This window comes from Pelophylax lessonae, assembly GCF_965119305.1.
Source record: "Pelophylax lessonae genome assembly, chromosome: 6".
NCBI classification, from domain to species: Eukaryota; Metazoa; Chordata; class Amphibia; order Anura; family Ranidae; genus Pelophylax; species Pelophylax lessonae.
This window is the reverse complement of record NC_138773.1, coordinates 38,188,892-38,208,085: the sequence shown is the minus strand read 5'-3', so window position 1 is coordinate 38,208,085 and position 19,194 is coordinate 38,188,892. Positions and strand designations below refer to the sequence as shown.

At 44.1% G+C, this 19,194-nt stretch overlaps 1 protein-coding gene across 1 annotated transcript in view; it reads left to right on the top strand.

Moving 5' to 3' along the window:
- Positions 1-19,194, top strand: part of LOC309558535 (uncharacterized protein) — a gene marked incomplete at both ends in the record, with an annotated part of 302,626 nt that overhangs the window by 88,984 nt on the left and 194,448 nt on the right. Inside the window, 2 exons of the mRNA XM_082261614.1 lie at positions 1,736-2,086; positions 16,105-16,488. Coding sequence (XP_082117740.1) covers positions 1,736-2,086; positions 16,105-16,488 — 735 coding nt within the window. The remainder of the gene's footprint in view (positions 1-1,735; positions 2,087-16,104; positions 16,489-19,194) is intronic.

Sequence of the window (19,194 nt, the reverse complement as noted above, 5' to 3'; positions counted from 1 at the left end):
CTCGGTGGGGGGAGGACTCTCAGTGATTCTTGTAGCAGCCCGACACATCCGTACCACACTTCAGCGGTGAGCAGCACGCCGTGAACAGCTGCACAGCTAACCAATCACGCGTGCCTGCACGCCTGATTGGTTCGCTGTGCCGCTACTCACGGCGTGATTGGTTGGTTCGCTGTTCCATTGAGAAATTGATCCATTGAGAAAACTAGCTGAGGGCTGAGCCGGAGACTGAACGTGTGGGCTGCACGGAAGTGCAGAGAGTCACTGTATGCGGCTGTGTTCTTCTACCGGCTCCTAGTCCTCTACCACTGTGAGTCCCGACGAGAGTGAGAGACTAAATAATCCAATTCCACACTGTCACTGACTGTCACTGAGAGTATACTATTGAGTACCATTATTAACCCTGGCCTGCCCTGTATCTGCAAATTAAAATTTAGAAGGCTGTGCTGCTGCCTGCATGCTTCATGATTTCCATCCATTCCCAGCATCCTTCCCTACAGTGTCAGTAACATTAACCCTGGCTGTCCCGGACTCCCAGTGCAGTATATACAATCAGAAGAAGGGCTGCAGCAAAACTCATCCCATCCCTACAGTAACATTAACCCTGGCTGTCCCAGGTGTCCCTTGTACAATCAGAAGGCTGCACTACTTCCCTACCCTACAGTAACATTAACCCTGTAATGTATATGGTACAAGGCTGCAGTGTGCACTGAATCCCTACAGTAACATTAACCCTGTACGGGTCTCTCAATATCGCAATATATATAGTTGAAAAAAAAATATTGCAATATATTTTTTTTCCAATATCGTGCAGGCCTACAAAAATATGCAATAAAATAACTTCCAAATCCACAAGTCCATTAATGTAAATACAAGGAAAACACTATTAAAATACAGATGATTATCTTTATATATTAATATATAAAACATACGCGTTCACATGCACTAAGTATGAAAGGGCAATATAAAATTATATCCATGAATGTAGTGAAAGTATAAGGACCCAATAGTCTGCACAAGAAAAATAAAATGCCATGATCTGCAAGGAAATTATTTCCCTGTACATTGACTGGTTGTGTTTTAATAAACTGGAAAGTGACTATGAGTTGTGTAAAAATCCTAAAGGGTAACTCCACTTTTGTAGAGAAAAAAATAGCAAATACAGAAAAATAATATAGCGTATACAATTGTGACACAAGTCAAATTGTAATTAAATATTTAAAATGATCTTTCCTTTTCAATCTGCAGCCGCTGTAATTTTCTACAAATGCAATATGGCTACCTGGAAGTATTCTGTAAACAGAATGTATAAAGAACGCCCCCCAGAAACATCATTTCCTGCTTGTGTGATTGGCTCACAGATTTTTCCAGAAGTCTGCACTGAGATACAAGTCAGATTTCCAGCATGCTCTGCAACAAAAATTTCATTGTGAGATACTGTAGTTCCAAGAGGAAATCCCATCTAAAGGAATGCAGACCCAGCAGTTTTCCTCATTATAGAACTGCAGGTGCACAGCTGATTGATAATTATGAAACCACTCCCATTAGACTCATTTAGCACTGAGGAACAAACAATGATTTCTTCAGAATAACAAAAGGTAGGAATCTGCAACAAAGGTTGTTAAAATCCCTGTAATGTACAGAGATCACCCAGAGGGAATGTGATAGGTTGGTAGGGCTTCACAGACAATTTTCTTTTCATTAATTCTGATGTGTCTCCACTTTATTCCCATAATAGATCTTCCCTGGCACCCAAAGCTTCAGGCCACCCCCATAGAGAGTGTCTTCCAAGGTGACAAGGTTCTCTTAAAGTGCCGGGTGTCAGACTACTTCCCGGACGGCTTGGTTGTGAAATGGTTGAAGAGAAAGATGGACAGTCAGAAATTAGTGGAAATTTCCAGTTCTGAAAAGTACAAAATTCCAGAAATCTCATCACACAAAATGGAGAACGGAACCTTTTCTTCTACATCGGTTTTATCCTACAAGATGTCTGATCTATCAGAGAAGGGAATTGAATTTATCTGCAGAGTGGAACATCCCAGTCTTGGTACACCCCTCCAAAGCACTATTGTACAGTATAAAGACACAGGTAACCTCACTTTATTTCACCTTTCACAAAGCTTAAGACCAAAGCGTAGTCAAAATAAAAGACATCCAAATCAACACAGGGGACAAGACTTACTATTAAGGTACGGTGTCCCTTATGCTGCTGGCTCCTGGTTTCCTTGAGATCCTGCTCCATCTGAATTACATAATTTGGAAGCATAGGTGTGTGCAGGGGGTGTGCCAGGTGTGCCTGGGCACACCCTAATCACTACGTGCAGTGCTGATTCCCCCTACTGCACTAGTTTTCCCCCATGTTGGCCCCCACTCCGCAGTGCTGCTGGCTTCCCTCCTTTTCTCTCCCCCAGCTGCTGTGAGGGATGTTTCAGGATGGAGAGTGGGGAAGGTGTAGCTGGCCAGCTAGAACCTGTCCTAGGTTGCTAATATGACCTACATGCATATACAGCTAGACCTGTTAATAACCTCAATACAGTGCATATGTTTATGTGTGAGAGACAAAAGCAGTTATTTACTGTGATTTCATGTTTGGATGTCACATAACAATTGTATGTTGTGTTCACAGAAGCAAAGGAAATTTGCCTGTAAGATTCATTTGTATGCATGCAAGGTAAGCTCAGACACAGCAGAGTTGAAACCAGAAAGCACAGAGTTAAACTTTATTACCCATAAGGAGTTTGTGGCCAATCACAGCCAATCTCACGCTCAGCAACAGTCTTGGCCAATTACAGCCAGCCTTACACCCATTTTTTCTCTGAAGCCTCATGCTTTAGCCAGCCCTCTCATTCCACTACAGAGCAGTGGATAGACACACAGATCCACAGAGCAGTTTTATGGAAGCAAGTGGCCAAAAATAGGTAATTAACAGTTATACATGTTCCTATTGTTAGTAATGTGATTAGAGCTGTATACTGAACTAGTTATGTGTTCACTTGTAGTTCCACCAAACTCGAACACGAAATCAAACAAACTCGAACACGAAATCAAACAAACAAACTATCAAACTTCAAAAGTTATATCGAATTCAAACTATCGAACAAACCCAAACATCTCTAACAACTCAAAACCAAACCCAAGCAAACAAACTCAAACAGCAAACAGCAATAGAGAGAGAAATATATCCACCATTTGTTAGACTGTATTCAGCACATGTTGTACATGGACTGTCTGCTGCAAAAGTGTCACCGTTATCTATGAAGAAAAGTTGAAGTCAATAAAGAAGATATCTTAAGCGTTTGGTGTGCTCTTTAAACCTACTGCTTTCCATAGAACGGTATTAGAGGAATTTATAGAGAAACAGACAGTCTGGTTAGACTGAAGTCAGAGAGATCCAATTTTTCTAATGCCACAGCGCATAAGGCACTTTGTAGTGCTGCGCCTGCCACAGAAGGGGCTAGTAAATATGTAATTTACCATCCCCTTCTTTTTCTAAATGAACACAGTGAACACCCTTCATATTCACTGTCCTATGCAACAGAGGCTTCAGAGAAAGGCATGTGTGTTTGAGCTTTGGGGTGCACACCCTAATATAATAGGCTGCACACACCTATGTTCGGAAGTATTTTTAACATTACAGAAAATGGCTAAGAGAGCTGATAACATTGTGTGAGATGTCAGTTCTGTGCACAGGAAAATACATTGACACATTGGATTCTATATAATTCTATATAATTTTCTGTGCCTATAGAAAATATCCTTAGCCTGGAATAAGAAAACAAATGCAGCCACATCTAATGACTGGTGATCTGCAATATGTGCAGGGAGAGGAGTGTATGGTGGTAGGTAGTATGTACAGGAGAAGAATATAGAGTGTATAGAGGTGGGTAATATGTGCAGGAAGAGGAGTATAGAGTGTATGGTGGTGGGTAGTATGTGCATGGAGAGGAGTGTGGAATGTATGGCGGGGGGTAATATGTGCAGGGAGAGAAGTGTATGGAGGTGTGTAGTATGTGCAGGAGAGGAGTGTAGAGTGTATGGTGGTGGGTAGTATATACAGGAAAGGAGTATAGAGTGTATGGTGGTGGGTAGTATATACAGGAAAGGAGTATAGAGTGTATGGTGGTGGGTAGTATGGGCAAGGAGAGGAGTGTGGAATGTACGGAATGTATGGCGGGGGGTAATATGTGCAGGGAGAGGAGTTTGGAGTGCATGGAGGTAGGTAGTAAGTGCAGGGAGAGAAGTGTATGCAGGTGTGTAGTGTGTAGTATGTGCAGGAGAGGAGTGTAGAGTGTACGGAGGTGGGTAGTATGTGCAAGGAGAGGAGTATGGAGTCTATGGCAGCAGGTAGTATATACAGAAGAGGAGTGCAGAGTATATGGTGGTGGGTAGTATGTACAGGAGAAGAATATAGAGTGTATAGAGGTGGGTAGTATGCGCCGGAAGAGGAGTATAGAGTGTATGGTGGTGGGTAATATGTGCAGGAAGAGGAGTATAGAGTGTATGGTGGTGGGTAGTATGTGCAGGGAGAGGAGTGCGGACTGTATGGCAAAGAGTAGTTAGTGCAGGGAGAGGAGTGCAGATTGTAGGAAAGTATATGGTTCTAAGTCATTGCTGCAGTACTACAGAGGGCACTGGGCAGTGGCACGCATGGAGAAACTTATGCTGGCTACTGGCACACAGTAGCATTACTGGCCTTTCACCATCCTGCAGACATTGCTCTCACCCCCTCCTTGCCATCTCAATCCCCCTCCTCAAGTCCCTCCTGGCATCTTACCAAACCCCGCCAACGTAAATACATACATACAGTCCCGCTAAGTTGATACACCGCCGGCCTGGATTCTTCCTCCACTTCTCTCAGAATGAACTCCTGCAGTTGGCATCCCTCCCGGCAGGAACTCAGGCAATGAGCTCCCATCTGGCCAGCACTTGTCAGTGGTAGCTCTGCCTCCATCCTGTAGACATTTTACAGGCAGTATCAGACAACACTGAGTGAGAGTTCTGGGAGAAGATGAGGGAGGAAAATCCAGGCTGGTTGTGTTTAAACTTAGCGGCGTTGTATGTATTTTGTAACCGGTCCCAAACCTTTTTGGCACCAAATTTTGCCAAGGATCAGACGGGGGGGGGGGGGGGGGTTGCGCGAGGGATTCGGCAGCGGGTGATTTGTCGGGTGAATGGCTGGGATTTGCACTTCAACCAACCTGACACCATGCTCAATATGGTGTCAGGATGATTGAATCACATTATTTCATTTACTACATTATAATATAAAATTAAATAGTTCAACTCGATGTAGCACCCTCCTTGGTAGGACCTAAGAAAAAAGACACAGTCCCATCCAGAGACCTCTGAAAGTGTATAATGAGCCCAGCTGGCCAGGGTGGATTTGCATGTCATTTGTGGTGATTTATTGCCTAAGAGATACATATATCTGGTAATCCTTGGAGTCAACAAGAGGAGTACACATCCTGGGGATCTGTGTACAACCAAGTAGATAGGCAATAACCACTTCCTGATTGAACCAGAGGAGATATCCTATGAGCATATCTATTGTCCCATCCGGTAAGAGGCTCGATTGTGTGGCCACACCAGGGTGGATTTGCATGCCATTTGCGGTGATTTATTGCCTAAGAGATACATATATCTGGTAAGCATGATAAGCAGCTGGTGTTGGGATCCTAATTCACGCGGAAGTCACTCTTTTTGGAATAATACCTCAAGCACAGTCACTATATCACTTCAGAACACAATTTTTTTATCACTTGATGGACTTTCAATTCGTTTTGAATCACTTAAAAGACAATTTTGTGTTGTTATTTATTATCATTGATGAATTTTTGTTCATTAATATTTCACCTAAGAAGAGTTACTTTATATGTCAACATTCTATTTAGTTGAGCATTACAGTTACTTTTTCTTGTTTAGCGCACCAATCATCATTTATATAGTGAGAAAGGGGGTGCCAAGTTAGACCCTAAAGAGGAACCAAAATGAGAGTACATATCTTCACTTCAGTGGCAAGGTGAAGCAGCGGCCTTGCCGCATTCTACAGTCAGTTGTCCTCAGGAATTGTGCATAGTTCAAGTTGGAGTATCCCACTCATCCCTTCTCCTAGCCAAGTTCCAATAAAAGCACAAAAAAAAAAAAAAATCCCCCTGGACTGTTCATTGTCTGAGCCACAAACTTTTAATGCCGTGTATCTGCTGTCAGTTGCTAATGGTAATCCAGGGTAACCCAAGAAGTGTAATTCTCATCAGCTCCCTAGGGGGCAGTGCTACATCAACATAATGCAGAATCAGTGGGAGCCCTGAGTGTGTCACTTGCCACCAGATGCAGTGTGTCACTTGCCACTGTCCTCTGCCACCACATGCAGATTGTCACTTGCCATCATCACCTGCCACCAGATGCAGCGTGTCACTTGCCACCTGTAGCCAGCCACCAGATGCAGTGTGTCAATTGCCACCCAAAGCCTTCCACCAGATGCAGCGTGTCACTTGCCATTGTCACCTGCCACTAGATGCAGCGTGTCATTTGCCACCGTATCCTGCCACCAGGTGAAGATTGTCACTTGCCACCATCGCCTGATACCAGATGCAGCGTGTCACTTGCCACCTGTAGCCAGCCACCAGATGTAGCGTGTCAATTGCCACCCCGAAGCCTGCCACCAGATGCAGCATGCCACTTTCCATCATCACCTGCCACCAGATGCAGCGTGTCACTTGCCACCTGAAGCCTGCCACCAGATGCAGAGTGTCACTTGCCACTGTCCTCTGCCACCAGATGCAGATTGTCACTTGCCATCATCACCTGCCTTCAGATGCAGCGTGTCACTTGCCACCTGAAGCCTGCCACCAGATGCAGCGTGTCACTTGCCATTGTCACCTGCCACTAGATGCAGTGTGTCATTTGCCACTGTTGCCTGCCACCAGGTGCATATTGTCACTCGCCACCATCATCTGCCACCAGATGCAGCGTGTCACTTGCCACCTATAGCCAGCCACCAGATGCAGTGTGTCAATTTCCACCCGAAGCCTGCCACCAGATGCAGCATGCCACTTGCCATCATCACCTGCCACCAGATGCAGAGGGTCACTTGCCATTGTCGCCTGCCACCAGATGCAGCATGTCACTTGCCACTGTCGCCTGCCACCAGGTGCTGTGTGTCACTTGCCACCTGTTGCCTTCCACCAGATGTAGCGTTTCACTTGCCACCTGTAGCCTGCCACCAGATGCAGCTTGTCACTTGCCACCCGTAGCCTGCCACCAGATGCAGCATGTTACTTGTCACCCGTAGCCTGCCACCAGATGCAGCGTGTCCACTGTCACCCGTAGCCTGCCACCAGATGCAGCGTGTCACTTGCCACCTGAAGGCTGCCACCAGATGCTGCGTGTCACTTGTTATCCATAGCCTGCCACCAGATCCAACATGTCACTTGCCACCCGTAGCCTGCCACCAGATGCAGTTTCATCTTTGCAGTAAAACCTCTCAATGTATGGGTATGCAGCCTCTCCCCAGTGCTACCACCAGATCAGCAGGCACCTGGCATTAGGTTCTTAAGGAGGGAACCCTACAATCAGCACATGCGCAGTTGACAATAGGGTTCCCCTCCTTTGAGAATTAAATGTGCTGCTGATGTCACAGGAGGCGATCTGGCATAGTGGTGAGAGCCCCTATGTAAACAAGCAGTCTCTCTCCTCCCAAGGGCAGTGCGGCCTGGCATCTGACAGGCTACCTGTCTGCAGTCTGGGGGTTCAGGACCCCTGTACTTACTGACAGACGCAGCCATGTCTGGCCCAAGACTTAGTGCTGCCTGGGTCCAATAATGTAATTCTGCCCCTCCCCCCACCCCAAAAAAATAAATCCCGCCCAATTTGTATACACTGTCTCTCTTTAAAGAAAAAAAAAAAGAGTAATTTATAAACATAAATAAACATAAAGTGTCTCTGAGTGACAATGTAAAAAGATTTACAATAAATATTAACACAAAGTGAAACAAAATAACCTTGTAAACATAAATTGCAATCAACTATAGCAATTCTTAAAGAAAAGTCCCATAAGTGAATAGTGAATACACATCAAGGATCCAACTGTATGAAACTAAGTTTCACTGCAGCAAGCTCGCTCAATATATGGGTGTCATCTCATAGGTAGGGAAAAGAGGAACTGATCGGGAATTATCTTCAAACAAATTGGTTTATTAAAAATATTATTGCACTTACATCCATCAAGTTAATTGTGGGACATCAAAAGTAAAGATGAGCATGGCCGCCTGCAGTGCGGACCGTGCAGAGTGAGGAGTGCGGCTACTCTGTCCGACGTGTTTCTCCTTCTACAGGCGTCAACTCCATGGCACACCCACATTCCCTGCTTATCTCCACATTCAGCAGTGCTGCTGATAAATGGCTCACTCCAATCACTGGACACAGCAGAGGACGTCTTTCTTGCAGCTGACAGATGCAGATCACAGAGAACCGAAGCTCAGTTAAAGTCTGTGAAGGAAGACTTCTTCTTCTGTGTTCAGTCATCACACACAGTGCAGGGGCACCCGGGAGCAGGGAGCAGTCATGCCACTGACTGCTGTAAGCATACAGCACAGCACCATCAACCAAGCTCCGCCCGCTGGAGTCTCTGAGGTGACAGAACTATACTCCTAGTATCAGAAATTGCGACTCTAGCTGCATCCGCTGAACAGATGAAAATAAAAGCGTCTACCTATGCTTCCACCTCTTGGGCCCCTCTGATTGCTATCATGGAGCCCAAGGAAATGGTATGGCTACATTTTTACCTACTCCATGTGTACAGTGTGTGTCAGGGCAGAGTGGGCCCCCTTACCATGGGGGCCCGTGTTCACCGCAAACCCTGCACACATGGATGATAGGACACTGCAAAGAAGTCAGAAGCCACATTTGCAGGAGGCACAGGCAGTCCTGAAACCAAGAAGATGTGCAGAACAGTAAACAAATTGGGGAATTACATCACTGGCCAGAACCATCCAAAACCCAGGAGGGATACTACTTTTTGCCTTTGTTTACCTTCCTAAAGTGGTTTTAAACTTTTACATATACCCAGTAAAGTGACTGGCCTCAGGTGATACACAGAGATAAAACAAATCAAAACAGTTGTACCTGTTTATCTATGGACGTCTTTCCCCTACATCTATTAAAAGTGCTGAATTTACACAGGATCTCTCTGCTCTGAAAGGCAGGGGGAGGAGAGCTGAGGTTAAATCAGTGAGGAGATCTCTGAGAGCTGATTGGAGGTAAGGGACACCCCCTTTCACACAGCATACAGGAACAGACCTGAGGCTGTTAATCACAGGCTGTGTCCTCCCCTGTCACATTTTTCCTCTTGGTGTCAGGAAAATTTGTCAGAAGAGATTCATGCTGCTAGCAGAGGAATGAAGCAGCGGCCAGCAATGACACTTCAGACTAAAACAAGTACACACTATAGAGAGATATGTTTTATTCATATTTCATGTCTGAGGTTTACAACCACTTTAATTATCACTTTATTCTCTATGTGTACTGTAATGTATAACTACTATATTTTATGCAGAGGATCTCTTAAAGCTGAACTACTGGCAAGCAGCTGATTACACAGCGGAAATAACACATGTAGCACTGTCCCACCATAGGGCTTGCTGTATGATGACTTCTTGGGCCTCCTTTGATTACGTGTATTCAGTCACTTCGGGACAGTTCACACATTCATCCTTACTCCCAATGGCTCGTTACTCAAAATACAGTCCAGGGGTGTTAGTTTTTGGTATTTTATTGTGGAACTTGGATAGGAGAAGGGAATAGTGGGGTACTCCAACTTGAACTATTTACAGTTGATAAGGTCAACTCTCACTTGGCCTCATCAGGTTACTTGTGGAAGCAGTCACACTACTTTAACCATACTGCCACGTGTATGGAAGGGGTTAAGTCTTCTTGCTCTGTCCAGCAGCAGACTTGATACAACTACATTATCTTCAAGACACTCTCTGGCATTCCCTTGACTGACACTCCTCCACTAACTCTTCTAGCTGAAGGGATGGCCCTCTCAGGACAGACCCCTTAACACAGATCTGTGCTCACTGTATGCAGAATCTGATCCTTCCTAGTGTCTCCCTTCCAGTCAGTTCTGCAGGACCTCTGGGTTCAGCTCCTCTCTAATTCTCAAGCCCTCAGGTCAACCACCTGAGGCCGCATGGCAACTTCTACAGAGGAGGGGCATCCACCCTTTCTCTCCGGGACCCCGCTCTCCAGCTGAAAGACCCCAAGCACATGTGCCTTTGGTATTTATACAGTATCCCAGAATGCACCGAGGCACTTTCCTCTGCCAATCACCAGGACTGTACTAAATGCCAGTGCACTCATTTGTCAGGTTTCCTCCCACTGTCCAATATGCCTCCCTATTGGACCAGTGTGAAACACTTCAGGCAAACTGAACTGCACCTTAGCACCATGAGCAGACATCACTAGCAGATCCTGCTCTCTGGTAGGCAGAGAACAATATAGATTTACCTGGCAATCTTTCTGGTAAGCAGAAAAGATCTAAAACTATACTCTCTCTAGCACCTACCGAGGAGGGTGCTACACACAAGTAAACTTTTTTACCTACAAACAGATCATTAATACACCCCCCCCCCCCCATACAGCATAGCCAGGTCCCTGACCTCACTTTGTCCCACAGCAGATAAAGCAATGTAGCTTGGTCAGGATCCTTCCACATCCTATGACAGGATAAAGTAGATGCAGCAGAATATTAGTTAAGTCATCACTCTGCTCTTATCTCTTATCAGTGCGGTACCCTCTAGTGTGCTACTATTGTGAGTGCAGAGAAATGTATTTGTGACTCATGCCTAAACCCGTGAGTCCTTAATTGAGTCATGGGTTTACTTTACGTCAGGGTTGGGTGACTCATACAGACAAATATCTGGTGCCTCCCCCTGGTTCTGGAAAGTTGAAGAATGTTTTGGAAGCTGAAGGGCAGAGGCTAGAAGGGTTGTTCTGCATACTTAGAGGAGCTTAGCCAATGCCTGGGCACTGAGCCTGGCATAGGGCTAAGCCAACCCTTAAATATGGATGAGTTATCCTGGCAGGGGGAGTCAGGTGGAAGATGGAGATTGATTGCTGAGGGGGCTTTGAGGTGAACCCCCTCAGGTGGCTGATCTGGGAGGATCCTGACAACAGGAGAACCTTGGAAGGAGTCTTCCCTGAGAGGCAGTGGGAGCAAGGAGGACAGCATGAGTACAACAGCATGGTCAGGGACCTACAAGGGGAGAGACAACCACATATAGCCAGTCTCTCTAGAAGATAGTGGTGTGTTTAAATATTCTTTAACCTTGCCCTGGGAGATTTCTGGAGAGTCATTGGGGTAGACTGGTGAAGTGTCACTTGGGTAGACTGGCGGAGAAGCAGCCAGGTGGGCTAGCATTTCTTGCAGTTGGATCAGTGTCTACAAGGGAGTTAAAGGTACTCCAGGATTCAGCTTATCACATTTTGTGCTACTTTTTTAAAGGGACTGAGAGTTCCCATTCCATATGGAGCTTTTGCTTTTCTAACAGAGACTGTTAGCTTTTAAGAGAGGAATCAAAGTTCTACACACCAAAGGAGAGAAATTAATTAGAGCTTTACAGAGTAAAGGAGAAGAATATCTTAGAGTTGTACAGAGTAAAGGAGAAGAATCAATCGGAGTTGTACATAGAGAGGAAATTGTCCCTGGTTTTGTTGCTATCAAGTTGGGCATCCCATAATTCCCATTCCCCATCCAAGTTATTACCCCTAATAAAACATAAAAACTAAGCTCAAATACTGTTTCTTGTGTCTGGAAAAAGTGTGGAAGCTACTTGTTGCCTGGCTGGAGTGGGGAACCCTGTCATCTGCAACCCCTATGGGGCTAGTGCTACATCAGAATGACACCCCTCACTGATGATGATACGGAACTAGTTGAGATCCTTACATCTCTATTAGATGAGGGACAAGGCCCTGAGGACGACACATCTGTAGCGGAAATGATAAGACGAGATGCACATCTGCCGATTAAGTCGACTAAAATGCCCTCACTTACAAAACATCGAAATATCAAGGTATTCCTTGATTTGGTCAAGGAAGACCTTGGTAGGGTAAATTGGCAAAGGGGTAGATCTGATAATCTAAGTAGTAAAGAGAGATCAGCTCTCAAAGAACTTGTGGAGGCACCCAATGTGGTAATTAAGGGCAGCGACAAGGGAGGCAATGTGGTACTTTTAAGTGAGGATTATTATATTAAGGAGGTCCAAAGACAATTGAGTGACACTACCACTTATTTAAAGCTTCACGCTAGTCCATTTCCCTCCCTTGTCTCTGCCCTTAACCATAAACTCTCTACTGCTAAAGAAGAAGGCCTCATCTCCAAAAAGGAAGCAGATTACCTTCATGTTAAAACGTATAACATCCCTACGTTTTATATCATACCCAAGCTGCACAAGTCGCTCGACCATCCCCCAGGGCGACCCATCGTATCGGCAGTGGGCGGCCCATTAGAAAGAACTGGCAAGTTTATCGATGCCCTTATCAAGGAGTTAGTGACTGCCCTCCCATCCTTTGTACAAGACACAAGGGATGTACTTCGTAAACTCTCTCAGATCTCTGCCCCCCCGGATATACTTCTGGTGGGCATTGTTGTCGAGAGTTTATATACTTACATCCCACATGAGTGGGGTTTGAGGGCAGTCACACACTTCTTGGAGGGCAAATTCCCCGAGCTCGGCGCCCACAACGAATTTGTCATCGAGCTCCTGGAATTCCTTCTGGGTCATAATTCCTTTCAGTTCATGAATGGGTACTATCAGCAGATTAGAGGTACCTCGATGGGGGCACCGTGGGCCCCGGCCTACGCGTGCCTCCATCTTGGCCTCTGGGAGGAGCAGGTTATTTATCCATCCTCAATGTACCTCAGCCACTCACATATGTGGCTGAGGTACATTGATGATGTCCTGCTCCTCTGGAAGGGTACCCCTGCTGAGTTGGACCGATTCATGGGCGACTTGAATCAAAATGACCGCAATATACGGTTAACATATACGGCGAGCACTAACAGTCTCCCCTTCCTTGATCTCCTTATCTCTGTGGATAATGGGGAAATTAGGACTAAAACCTATCGGAAAGACACTGCGGCCAATACACTTTTGGCCGCAAGTAGTCATCATCCCAAACACTTGGTTAATAGTATACCGGTCGGGCAGTTCCTACGTCATAAAAGGAACTGTTCGAAACCGGCAGATTACCAGGAAGAGGCAAGGCAATTGCACCAAAGATTCAGGGAGAGGGGATACTCTCATAGTACTATCAAGAAAGCACGGAAAAGAGCAGGGTTAAGATCAAGATCTACCCTACTTGGTGAGCAACAAGCAGGGACCCCACATGTGACGATTGTCGGTGACAAATACCCCCGTATTATCACCCAGTACGGCACACAATGGAAAGAAGTTAGGACAATTCTAACAAAACATTGGCAGGTCCTTACGGTGTCCCCTCTCATTGAAAAACTAGTAGGCCCCAGGCCCCTACTTACAGCTAAAAGGGCAAGAAATCTAAAAGATACACTCTGTCACTCGTGTGGCCATTGCCAGATGTGCAAGTTGGTTATAAAGTCAAAAACCTTTACAAGTTGTAATGGGCAAAATAGTTTTACCATCAATGACTTTATTAATTGCCAAACAGAGAGAGTCATATATGAAATTATATGTCCTTGTCAAAAATCATATATTGGCAAAACTAAACGTCAAATTAAAACACGCATTCTTGAACATGTCGCTGATATTAAAAAGAGAATTGATAAGAGGACGATTCCCCTCCATTTTATAGAAAATCATGATGCCAATCCCGAGGGGCTAAGGGTTAGGGGGATCTATGCTCTTAAACTGCCTGCAAGGAGGGGAGACTTCGACCAGATCCTCCTCCAGAAGGAGAAGATGTGGATCTTTAAGATGGGATCCCTATCACCAGTGGGACTCAATGTGGAATTTAGTCTACAGCCCTTCTTGAACCCCTGAACCCTTGGCCCCCCGTGACTGGTATCGTGATGTTATTTGGCTTCCTCCCCTTAAAATCAACTATGTTTGGCCATTTATTTAGTGTAACCATCTCCACCTGCATGAGATTCTAAGTATCAACCTCTCCTGTGAGTAGTCTTTCCCTGTCTAAGGTCCCTGATACTATAAATTGGTAAATCTACTCCAGGATTTAACTTATGGAGTACACAAAGGGCCCCTATCCCCAACCATCCAATAATTTATATTAAATCTACTTATGGTTTTCCATATTGAAGAATGCAGATGCTATTAGTTATCCCTATCTTTTTCTTTCTTTCTTTTGATATCCAGTATGCTGTGTAATTTTTAATCACTTGTAACTGTTTGCTCACATTATTTATTTCAAAGATGTAGCACTGTCTCCATGGTGATGTACATGGAGTCAGTGCTATTAACTTTGCTGGCAGAATGGCAAGGTGCATCGAAGTAATTTATTACTAAGGAGTGAGGACATCTTGTAGAAGTGTGTGGTAATGCATTCCCCTTGTGTCCCGCACATTATTGAATGATTAATCAATTATTGCCAATTAGGGGCGGTATATATCGATGCATCTTGAGTACATTCAGTAGCTCTGAGGAAACCAACTTGGTTGGTGAAACGCGTCAGCGTCCAGCATTGTGCATTGAGCACCCATGCACTAGCGACAAATCGAGTCCCCAGTACAGGATCCAATATCCATCGCTCCCCAGGCTGTTCCCCGTGAAGGCGTCCGGCTGATCGGCTCTACAGGAAGTGACGACCGGGAGGACACCTCTGACCCGGAAGCCAATCTCCGCAGCCGCCGGTTCAGCCACATGGAGGGGTAGAACGCCGACGGGTTAGAGTGACAACTACAGGTTAACTGGACCTGGGGGACCGTGCCGCCAAATACCGCTATTCATCCTCCCTCTCTACATGGCCAAAACATCGGCATACCAAGAAGCTCAGGCTAAGGTAAACCTATGATTCGTTGATTCCGTTTACCTGGACGGTGAGATTTCATCTGCATCAACTATCCACTTCATGTATATTGACTGTCTACTTGAAATCTATTTTGAATTTCATCAAATGATGACTGCGGTTCTTACTTATCTCTAATATCAAGGACTGTCCTTACCTCGATGATCTAATTTTGAATTTTCCACAGACCATCAAGTTTAAGTCGTTTAATACCTCCCAATTTTTGGGGGATTACCCACCGCAATCAACGATCTAATTCTGATCAATCCTGTTGGCAGTCAATTGCAGATTAATTGGCTGGAATTCCTTTATGCCATCAATATCTTTCTTATGAGATATCTCATTATATTTAGTTTACCATTCTGGTGTATCCCAGCCAGGTTTTGTTCATTATAATTGATAGAGGGGTATTTTATTACATCTGAGGTCCTCACACTGTACCTCACGTATTATCCAGCCTACCAGGTATGCTGGTTTACGCAGGGTCCAAGTGTTTATGATTGAATTGTATGTTCTTATATGCATGGGTGCCTAATTATTGATTTTAATTTTTGTTGTTTTTGTGTCACCATGGTTCACCACTTTACTGTCTGTTTCTGTCTTGAATCCACATTTTAAGGCATACGTGCCTAATAAATTTATATCTTCTTATAATTAAACACGTCTGTGGTGCCCTTAGTTGGCGGTTGGGCTATTGAGTAACAGGTTATATCTGTATTCTCATGGTCTCCCAACCTCCTGTCTTTGGTTTTTCGATAGCAAGGTTGAATGGTCTGATTGCAGCCCCTCCCCCCAACACATAAGGATTTTTATATTAATACATATTAAATGTGGGTATTTCAGATCTGCCTTTGTTTTGTTCATGTCGGTTTTATTGACATTTGGTGATTTGGCTACTTGTCCACAACTGAATATACAGTATTGTTTACTCCTCAAGTAAATGTAAACCCCCAACAAATATATTTTCGTATAATCTCCTTTCCTTGCTCTATCTAAAACTAATAAAAAAGGTTGACTATACATTTACTTTACTGATGAAAGTATAAATTATATTTATGTGGTATTCTCATTTAGAATTACAATTAACTTTCACTTTTCTAATTACTGCAGCGGACATGCCAACCTTCAGTATTAACAACATATATGGTCCCCAGACATGGTACAATGGGGAGAAAGTCACTTTGTTCTGTGGTGCCTCATACTGTGCGGAGAACACCCAGGCCATATGGAGGGTGACAGAAGCAGGTGGAACTTGTCATGAAATATTAGAAACCCCATCAGGAGAAGAAGCTAAAAGTGGTCTTCAGCATTCTGGATATGTGGCTCACAGAGAGAAAACTGAAAAATCTGATAAAGAAGGTCTGCTAGATTTCACTTTCTCTCTGACTTTCACACCTTTCATCATTAAACACCAAAATGTCACCATAGCTTGTAAGATTGTGGATTCTGATGGAAAATCCAAGGAAAAGACCTTTCATTGCAAAAATCTTTTTGGTGAGATTTCCCACAGTTTTTTTATTGTTTATTTTGTTCCTCACAAGTTTTTCAAGTGTGGTAGTAAGCACATCACTGTGGATCTATCATGCTAACAAGCTTATTGTCATCACTGAATCCTTCTTGTTCTGTGGTTTTCATATACTGTATGTTTGGATGGGAGAGGTCAAGGCAAGCATGGGCAGTCAAGCTTATCTCAGGGGAAACAATAAACCAGCCATTCTTAACCAAGGTTTTATGGAGATCTAAGGTCCTTTCAGAGGTTGCTTGGAATTGAGAAATTGACTATTTTTGCCTCTTACATAAGACACCACTGACACCAATAATCATTTTAGCTATCTGTAAGGAGGGGCATTCATCCCACTGACCTGAGGTCATTGTAGCCGTATTAGTGCACTTGCAACAGAGACAATTGAGTACTGTCCGTGATACTTTTTTATTTGCACTAACATACAATTTTTCAGGACAAGCTTTCGGGGTATGTCCCCTTCATCAAGATCCTGCTTGGATCTTGATGAAGGGGGACATACCCCGAAAGCTTGTCCTGAAAAATTGTATGTTCGTGCAAATAAAAAAAGTATCACGGACAGTACTCAATTGTCTCTATCCCACTGACCACAAATGTAAGGAGCATTGTTTTCACTCTCCACCTGAGCTGTACATATAGTAATTATTATAATGGGTTGCCTGAGACTGGGAAGTTATATAAAGGGTTCCTCCATGAGAAAGTCTGCAATAGAGATTGAGCAAGGTTTTATAACCCGTGCAACTGCTTTGTCCTCAAAGCATTATCCAGGGTTGTTGGTTGGGGGGTGAATTGGCGGTGCTGTTTTCCTTATAAACATTAGGTCATCCCCAGATCCCTCCAAAAATAACCTGAAGATTGTGATCTATTGTCTGTGGGAACTTTAATGTCTACTTTAAATTGGTGCATATATTACTCCTGTACATTTAAACCCCTTTTTCAAACAAGGCAAAGAGCTTGGAAAGTTTGCCTGCCATGGGTCACAGTTATCCCTTTGTAGTAAAGTGAAGGGCTGTACAAAACTACTAGAATCCTTCTCATGAGCAAACAAGAGAGGGTGGCTACATTTCTACATACAGTGGGGCAATGGAGAACAAATGTATCAAATCTTCCAATGGGGGCATAAGTTCTGGTGACAACCAGGGATCCCCTTACTTTTTGAGGTATTTCTTCTAACCAATGCCAGGACAAGGTTATTTAGCCCCCAAAGGCAAAGATGCCAAACTGTACAGTGTCAGTATAATTTGTATGATCACTGCCACCTTGAATACATTGTCCACAAAACCACAGTGTTAAAAAGATCAAGCCTGGTCTCTGATAAGACTAGCAGTTAATTTTATTGCTATTGTGCTAGGAGTCCCCGATTGTTAGACAGGAGCTCTTTTTTCAATAGTCGCCACTAACAGGTACAGTAGTGAGGAGGCGTATAGGATTCTAAGCATGACAGATGAGAGCAAAGGGATGGGGGGCCTCACTGTCAGAATCCACCTCAGAATATGAACCTGTAAAAAGCAGCGGCACCCTGACAGCTAGCTCAGACGAAGGTGAAGAGGTCGCTACTAAAACTAGGTGTACCTTACCCCATGTTGCTGAAGTGCTAGAAACAAATATTTATGCTCAGATGCAATAAGGCGCAAGTACTAGCACTGCACTACTTTTTGGTGGTCTGGCAAGAACCAGCAGCATAGTACATTGTTCTGTTCTCACTACATGTATGCCCCAGGCGTGTGCAGCTAAACATACAGCTAAACCTTAATCCTGCAATAACCAGTCCTTTTGTAACTTAAATCTTTATTCCAGTGAACGAATAGTAGTCACATGAACAGGTTACAAGTCAGATGGAAATGCGAATAGGTGAAACTGTAAATAAACATATAAAGGCATACAATCAGTATACAAACATTAACAGTATATGCATTGAGTATATAACCAACAGTTCATAGGCATACCAGTGATGCTTCAAAAGGGGTTCAGGAATCTTCCCACAGGAACCTCAGGTACTGTCTATTCCTTCTGAGGTAAATCTTAAACTGGAAATTCTCCTCAGAGAAGGGTTGAACTAATCCAGCAATAGAGTACAGGAAGTACCATAAAGTGCTGTATAACAGTCTATGTCACAGTGGCATCTTGTGGGCAAGATTGGTAATACAAGTTCCAATAGAATTAATTACTTCCTTATGCTGGAGGCATGACAGTACATCATGGCCTTTTAGACACCAGCACTGCAGTATTTCATGGCAAAATACAAACTGGTTAGTTGGCTAACACTTGTAGCATAATGCAACTGCAGCCATATAGTACCATCCAAACTTCCGCATTGTTGCGTCCCTCGTGCATTTTACTGGCAGGCTTGCAATCTAGCAATATCTCCCCAGCAAGTATGCCAAATATGGGGTCAAACTTTTTAAGTCACAAGCTTGTATAAGGGCCACAGGCACACATACTGCTTCTGAATTTATGAGTGAAAAGACAGTTAAGTGGAGTCCCGAATGCCAAGACTACATGGGGGTAGTGGTAAGATACTGTGGGACTTGTTGTCACCCTTGTTCAGTATGGGGTACCATTTGAACGTAGACAAATGATATGCAAGTGTAACACTCTTTAGACATTGGTTCCTTTAAAAAAAAAGATAGCTGCTGTGGGACCATGTGACCTAATTACAGGGGCTTCCCCAAATGGCT